Source organism: Pan paniscus, chromosome 19 (genome assembly GCF_029289425.2).
Source record: "Pan paniscus chromosome 19, NHGRI_mPanPan1-v2.0_pri, whole genome shotgun sequence".
NCBI classification, from domain to species: domain Eukaryota; kingdom Metazoa; phylum Chordata; class Mammalia; order Primates; family Hominidae; genus Pan; species Pan paniscus.
The window spans coordinates 21,935,329-21,943,710 of NC_073268.2; the positions used below are offsets into that span (position 1 = coordinate 21,935,329).

Below are 8,382 nucleotides of genomic sequence, written 5' to 3' on the forward strand. Positions count from 1 at the left end.
ACCCAGGCTGGAGTGCAGTGCCACTATCTCTGCTCACTGCAACCTTCACCTCCCAAGTTCAAACCTGGTTCAATTCTTGTGCCTTGGCCTCCCAAGTGGCTAGGATTACAGGCATGTGCCACAACAACTAGCTAATTTTTTGTCTGATTCTGTTGGCCAGTCTGGAGTGCAGTGGTGCAATCTCAGCTCACTGCAGCCTCCACCTCCCAGGTTCAAGTGATTCTCGTGCCTTAGCCTCCCAAATAGCTGGGATTACAGGCACGTGCCACCACACCGAGATAGTTTTTTGTATTTTTAGTAGAAACAAGGTTTCAACATGTTGGCCAGGCTGGTCTCAAATTCCAGACCTCAGATCATCTGCCCGCCTCAGGCTCCCAAAGTGCTGGGATTACAGGCATGAGCCACTGCACCCGGCCTTAATTTTTATATTTTTATTAGAGATGGAGTTTTGCCATGTTGGCCAGGCTGGCCTTGATCTCCTGGCCTCCAGTGATCCACCCGCCTCGTCTTCCCAAAGTGCTGGGATTACAAGCATGAGCCACTGCACCCGGCCTCCAATTCTAAATTCTTAACAACAATACTATAGTTTCTTGAAAAGTTGTTGAAGGCTTCACGGAGGGAAAAAAAATGGAGCATTCTAACAACTTTGCAGATGAGACCCAAGAAGACTCAATGACTTTCTCCTGATCATATTGTAGCAGATGACTTAGCCAGAACTCTGACTTCCTCACAGGGGGAACTCTGCAAGATTTCACACTTACCTGTCAGGCCTGAGCTGGCTGCTTTCTCAGCTCCCTAAGTGCTATGTTCCAAGTCTGCTTTTCTTCCTTTTTCAAGTGTGCACTACCAGGCATTTCAGAACATCCCAGGCTGGTCGCGGTGGCTCACGCCTGTGATCCCAGCACTTTGGGAGCCCAAGGCGGGTGGATCACCTGAGGTCAGGAGTTCGAGACCAGCCTGGCCAACATGGTGAAACCCCATCTCTACTAAAAATACAAAAGTTAACTGGGAATGGTGGTAGGCACCTGTAATCCCAGCTCGGGATTACTCGAGAGGCTGAGGCTAGAGAATCGGTTGAACCCGGGAGGCGGAGGTTGCAGTGAGCCAAGATTGCACCACTGCACTCTAGCCTGGGGACAAGAGGGAGACTTCATCTCAAAAAAAAAAAAAAATCCCAGCTGGGCACAGTGGCTCACTTCTGTAATCCCAGCACTTTAGGAGGCCAAGGCAGGAGGATCACTTGAGCCCAGGAGTTCAAGACTAGCCTGGGCAACATAGTAAGACCCTGTCTCTACAAAAAAATTTAAAAATTAATTGGGTGTTGTAGTGCACTCTCGTATTCCCAGCTACTCAGGAGGCTGAGGTGAGAAGAATGCTTGAGTCTGGGAGGTCGAGGCTGCAGTGAGCCATGATGGTGCTACTGCACTCCAGCCTGGCCAACATTGTGAGACCTTGTCTCAAAACAAAACAAAACATCCTTCTACTGAGCACTTTCTGTCCCTTTATAGAAACTTAAGAGGGAACCAGTAGAGGTAATTTCCTAAGGAAAACTGCTTTGGGACATGATCACAAATGAAGCCTGGAGTTTTGAACTGTTGAGGTCAGCCTGTTTTTACCTTCTGAGCCTATCAAGTAATTGTTCCAGATGCCAAGAAAAGCTGCTGGCCTTATTTCTGCTTCTGCCTTTACCACAGGGGAGCGCCATGTGAGCCAGTCCTCTGTTTTTCCTCCACTGTATGCTAGGCAGTATTAGCACCAGATTCTTCCCCTCTTTAAAAAGAAATTCTAGTGCTTTGGATTTTTTCCTCCATGCAGAATAGCAATAATGTAAAGTATGTGGTCAAAGTAATGACATTCTGAAAATACTAAATGTCACCGTAGTATTTTTCTCTGGAAGAGAAATGTATATGTAGAGGTGAAACTTCAAATTTCTTTTTTTTTTTTTTTTAAGACGAAGTTTCGCTCTTCTTGCCCAGGCTGGAGTACAATGGCGCGATCTTGGCTCACCGCAATCTCTGCCTCCAGGGTTCAAGTGATTCTCCTGCCTCAGCCTCCTAAGTAGCTAGGATTACAGGCATGTGCCACCACGCCCAGCTGATTTTGTATTTTTAGTAGAGATGGGGTTTCTCCATGTTGGTCACGCTGGTCTTGAACTCCCGACCTCAAGTGATCCACCCACCTTGGCCTCCCAAAGTGCTAGGATTACAGGCCACCGCGCCCAGCCTGAAACTTCAAATTTCTTTTTTTTTTTGAGACAGAGTCTCGCTATGTCACCCAGGCTGGAGTGCAGTGGCGCCGTCTCGGCTCACTACCAGCTCCACTACACCTCCTGAGTTCACACCATTCTCCTGCCTCAGCCTCCCAAGTAGCTGGGACTACAGGTGCCCGCCACCATGCCCAGCTAATTTTTTGTATTTTTAGTAGAGACGGGTTTTCACCGTGTTAGACGGGATGGTCTCCATCTCTTGACCTCGTGATCCGCCTGCCTCAGCCTCCCAAAGTGCTGGGATTACAGGCGTGAGCCACTACGCCAAGCCCGAAACTTCAAATTTCTTATCTCATAACTAGGCATCCTCATCACTGAGTGTTAGCCTGGATATAAACATTCCTAATCTTTTGTACTTTTCATGTCAGCATTTGGCTCCAGTTGGCTGCCTGGGGAGAACTTCTAGCATTATGAGCATGCAGGTCCTATCAACAGGTTGGGGGTGCGGTTTATTCATACAGGTAGTGAGAGTGGCACAGATGGATGCTGTCCCTTAAAACAAACAGACTTGTCTTTGGGAGCCTGAGGCGGGTGGATCATGAGGTCAGGAGTTCAAGACCAGCCTGGTCAACATAGTGAAACCCCGTTTCTACTAAAAATACAAAAAATTAGCCGGGTGTGGTGGTGTGCACCTGTAATCCCAGCTACTAGGGAGGCTGAGGCAGGAGAATCACTTGAACCCAGGAGGTGGAGGTTGCAGTGAGCCGAGATGGCACCATTGCACTCCAGCCCAGGCGACAGTGCAAGACTGCGTCTCAAAAAAAAAAAAAAACACACAGACTTGTCCTGCTGCCCTTTCTTTTCACTCTGGCGGTAAAGTAAGAGTGTGTGTGTGTGTGTGTGTGTGTGTTTCCGTCCGTCTGTCTGTCAAGGCGGAGGGTGACCACTTTCTAAAAGGCCATCCGTGTATTTTTAGCTTCCTGATTTTTTTCTCTATCGCAGTCTCTTTGAAGCCAGGTGAATTTTAGGCCTTGGCAATTTTCTTTTTATTGCAATGGGAAGGTCAAGACACTGAGAGTCACCCAAAACATATCCATCCAAATGATACAATTTTAGGGTTTATTTTTAAGTGATACCCAAGTTATTTGCTAAGAACCTATGCCAGTGTGTTTATGAGAATTTGCACTGTCCCACACTGTTGCCACCAGCCACATGGGACTGTTTAAATTTAAATTTTACAAATTAGCCAGTCATGGTGGTGTGCACTTGTAGTCCCAGCTACTTAGGAGGCTGAGGTGAGAGGATTGCTTGAGCCCAGAAGTTCAATACTGCAGCAAGCTATGATCGTGCCACTGTACTCCAGCCTGAGTGACAGAATGAGACCTCATCTCTTCAAAAAAAAAAAAGAAAAAAATTAAAATATGAAGTTTAGTTCTTCATTCACCCTAACCACATCTCCAGTGCTCAATAACTATATGTGACTCATGGCTACCTTATTAGCATAGATATAGAACATTGTGACTATCACAGAAAGTTGTTTTGAACAGTGTTGCCAAGCCCTGTAAGTGGAAGAGGCAGTGCAGTGTGATCTGTGTCTTCAGGAAACCAGGTAGTCAGACCAGTTCAATGAAGAGAGGCAGAACCTGGCTTCACTTCTAGATTAAAAACTGCTTAGGTGGCCTAAAGATACAATGGCCATTCTCAGAGTAGTGAGAAGGAAGGAACAGATGTTTAGGGGGCTAGAAGAAAGTCAGAGAGGGCCGGGCGCAGTGGCTTATGCCTGTAATCCCAGCACTTTGGAAGGCCAAGACAGGCAGATCACGAGGTCAGGAGTTCGAGACCAGCCTGACCAACATGGTGAAACCCTGTCTCTACTAAAAATACAAAAATTAGCCGGGCGTGGTGGTGCGCGCCTGTAATCCCAGCTACTCAGGAGGCTAAGGCAGGAGAATCGCTTGAACCCTGGAGGCAGAGGTTGCAGTGAGCCCAGATCGCACCACTACGCTCCAGCCTAGGTGACAGAGAGAGACTCCGTCTCAAAAAAAAAAAAAAAAGTCAGAGGAGACAAGGAGCATGTACACCTAAAATCAACATAGACCCCTCTGTTGATGGGGTCAGGGTGAGTACTTGAGGTACCAAGTCTGGATAAACATGAAACTTCAGCCAATAACTTTGAGTTTCTAGCCATCCAAGTCTCTTATTAAACATACAGAAAGACCTTTTTTCCCTTGCATCTAACAAGTTAAAGCACCTGCAGAGATCATTAGGGAGGAGCCTTGGCCTGATTGGTGACAAAAGTGAGATGCTCAGTCCTTGAATGACAAAGAATGCCTGTAGAGTGCAGGTCAACTACATATGCACTTCAAAAAGATCTTCTGAAATCCTGTAGTGTTCTGGACATTGGACTGCTTGTCCCTGGGAAGTAGCAGCAGAAATCATCAGGTGGTGAACAGAAGAAAAAGAAAAGCTCTTCCTTTTTGAAAGTCTGTTTTTTGAATAAAAGCCAATATTCTTTTATAACTAGATTTTCCTTCTCTCAATTCCCCTGTCCCTCTCTCTTCCTCTCTTCTTCCAGATCTTCAGGGGGCTAGAAATCTGTTGCTATGGGCCCTTCACCAACATGCCCACAGGTAAGAGCCTGGGAGAACCCCAGAGTTCCAGCACCAGCCTTTGTCTTACATAGTGGAGTATTATAAGCAAGATCCCATGATGGGGGTTCCTCAGATTGCTGAGATGTTCTAGAGGCTATTCTATTTCTCTACCACTCTCCAAACAAAACAGCACCTAAATGTTATCCTATGGCAAAAAAAAGCTATACCTTGTCCCCCTTCTCAAGAGCATGAAGGTGGTGAATAGTTAGGATTCAGTATGTTATGTGTTCAGATGGCGTTGAGCTGCTGTTAGTGCCAACATGTTAGTGAGAAAATACCTTTGGATAGGTAAAAATCAAGGAGGAGTTCTCCTCTTCCTAAACCATCTTAATTTACTTACGTAGAAGAAAGCACAGCAGCTGGCCCACCATGGACGGGCCCAGAGCAGGGGAAGATTCTCGGTGAACATTTCTTTTTTTTTTTCTTTTTTTTTGAGGTCGAGTCTCTGTTGCCCAGGCCAGAGTGCAATGGTGCGATCTCGGCTCACTGCAACCTCCACCTCCCGGGTTCAAGTGATTCTCCTGCCTCAGCCTCCCAAATAGCTGAGACTACAGGCGTGAGCCACCACGCCCGACTAATTTTTTGTATTTTTTTTTTTAGTAGAGACGGGGTTTCACCGTGTTAGCCAATATGGTCCCGATCTCCTGACCTCGTGATCCACCCGCCTCAGCCTCCCAAAGTGCTAGGATTACAGGCATGAGCCACTGTGCCCAGCCCTCTCCGTGAACATTTTCTAATTAAACTTGACACTTAATACAATGTTATGCTTAGGACTGCTATAAAGCTTACCTCTGGAGTTGCGCAGCACAAAGGCCTTGGTGTGTGTATAAATTTGGTTTGTTCTTTTCACAGCAAAAGCTACCCACCTTTGCCTCCTGTGCCTGCTTCTGCCCAGGGACTTAGGTCGTCTTACACCTTAGAGAAAGGCCTTAGCATCTGGTCACAGGCAGATGAGTGACAGCAAGAAAACCTGGCTGCAATATAATTTTGTTTCCATCCTCTTTATTAGTTATCAATTGGATTTTTATGAAATTTCCAAGTTCCACTCAAGGATTTCTCAGTGTTTTTTTACTTTGGTATAGTGGAAACCAGGGTTGCCAGAAAGTATTATTTTGGGGGTGAGTTAGTCAACCTTCGTTCAGTCAGACAGACAGGAACACCTCAGCAATTCCCAGAAATGGGCTGATGGGAAAGAGCAACATACATGAATGTCTTGAAGAACACAGCCAACAGAGCCCATTGGGCAGTTCTGATTTTCCAGGTACACAGCATCTCCACAGTCTCTTCTGATTTTTATTCCCCTGAGTATATGGATTCCAGCTCAGCATGTAGCCTTTCCCTGCTGTCTCTAACCAGGATAACATGTATTTTTTTGACTGGATGAATTATCTTCCCATCTCTTGACATTTACAGTAATTACCACCAAGTATGGTATTTTCAGTGGCCGTGATTATCAGTTACCAACACAGAATTAGGATGAAGGGAGGAAGGGAGGGAAGGAAGGTGGGTGTTTTTTCACACAGTGTCTTAGCCAGCAATTTAGCAAATTAATGGAAATTCGATCTTTGATTTTTTTTTTCTTTCAAGCATTTTATTTGAGAGACTATAAACCTTATACCAAGTGGCCTTATGGAGACTGATAACCAGAGTACATGGCATATCAGTGGCAAATTGACTTAAAATCCATACCCCTACTATTTTAAGACCATTGTCCTTTGGAGCAGAGAGACAGACTCTCCCATTGAGAGGTCTTGCTATAAGCCTTCATCCGGAGAGTGTAGGGTAGAGAGCCTGGGTTAAGTATGCAGATTACTGCAGTGATTTTACATCTAAATGTCCATTTTAGATCAACTGGAATGGATGGTACAGCTGTGTGGTGCTTCTGTGGTGAAGGAGCTTTCATCATTCACCCTTGGCACAGTAAGTATTGGGTGCCCTGTCAGAGAGGGAGGACACAATATTCTCTCCTGTGAGCAAGACTGGCACCTGTCAGTCCCTATGGATGCCCCTACTGTAGCCTCAGAAGTCTTCTCTGCCCACATACCTGTGCCAAAAGACTCCATCTGTAAGGGATGGGTAAGGATTTGAGAACTGCACATATGAAATATACTGAGGGAAGACTCTTTCCCTCTAACTCTTTTTCCCATATGTCCCTCCCCCTCCTCTCTGTGGCTGCCCCAGCATACTGTGTTTCAACAAATCATCAAGAAATGATGGGCTGGACGCTGGGCATGGTGGCTCATGTCTGTAATCCCAGCACTTTGGGAGGCCGAGGCAGGTGGATCACTTGTCAGGAGTTTGAGACCAGCCTGGCCAACATGGTGAAACCCCATCTCTACTAAAAAAAAAAAAAAACAAAAAGTAGCCAGGCCTGGTGGAGCATGCCTGTAATGCCAGCTATTTGGGAAGTTGAGGTGTGAGCATCGCTTGAACCTGGGAGGCAGAGGTTGCAGTGAGCCAAGATTGCACCACTGCACTCCAGACTGGGTGACAGAGTGAGACTTTGTCTAAAAAAAAAAAAAGAGAGAGAGAGAAAAGCTAGGTGCGGTGGCTCACGCCTATAATCCCAGCACTTTGGGAGGCTGAGGTGGGCAGATCACGAGGTCAAGAGATCGAGACCATCCTGGCCAACCAACATGGCGAAACCCCGTCTCTACTAAAAATACAAAAATTAGCTGGGCATAGGGGCGCACGCCTGTAGTCCCAGCTACTTGAGGGGCTGGGGCAGGAGAATCGCTTGAACCCCGGAGGCGGAGGTTGCACTGAGCCAAGATCGCGCCACTGCACTCCAGCCCGGGCGACAGAGCGAGACTCCGTCTCAAAAAAAAAGAGAGAGAAATGATGGGCTGGGCCAGTGCCCCACCCCTGTAATCACAACACTGGGAGGCCAAGGTGGGAGAATCACTTGAGCCTGGGAGCTGAAGACCAGCCTGGGCAATACAGTAGGACCTCATGTCTACAAAAAAATTATTAAAAATTAGCCAAGGCTGGGTGCGGTGGCTCATGCCTATAATCCCGGGGCTGAAGTTCAGCCCAGGAGTTTGAGACCAGCCTGGGCAACATGGCAAAACCCTATCTCTACCAAAAATACAAAAAAATTAGCCAGGGGTGGTGGTACGCGTCTGTAGTTCCAGCTACTTGGGAGGCTGAGGTGGAAGGATTGCTTGAGCCCAGGAGGCAGAGGTGGCAGTGAGCTGAGATCACACCACTGCACTCCAGCCTGGGTGACAGAGCAAGACCCTGTCTCAAAAACAAACAAAAAAAATGATGAAGTGACAGTTCCAGTAGTCCTACTTTGACACTTTCAATGCTCTTTCCTTCCTGGGGATCCAGGGTGTCCGCCCAATTGTGGTTGTGCAGCCAGATGCCTGGACAGAGGACAATGGCTTCCATGGTAAGGTGCCTGCATGTACCTGTGCTATATGGGGTACCTGTGCATGGGTTTGGTTTATCACTCATTACCTGGTGCTTGAGTAGCACAGTTCTTGGCACATTTTAAATATTTGTTGAATGAATGGCTAAAAT

General features: G+C 46.8%; 1 protein-coding gene across 51 annotated transcripts in view; it reads left to right on the forward strand.

The window, feature by feature from the left end:
- The window catches only part of BRCA1 (BRCA1 DNA repair associated), a 91,641-nt gene that overhangs the window by 69,531 nt on the left and 13,728 nt on the right, over positions 1 to 8,382 (forward strand). For all 51 annotated transcript variants that reach the window (XM_055100850.3, XM_057300188.2, XM_063598593.1 and 48 more), the window contains 3 exon segments: positions 4,782 to 4,836; positions 6,704 to 6,777; positions 8,191 to 8,251. In XM_055100850.3, the coding sequence (XP_054956825.2) occupies positions 4,782 to 4,836; positions 6,704 to 6,777; positions 8,191 to 8,251 (190 nt within the window).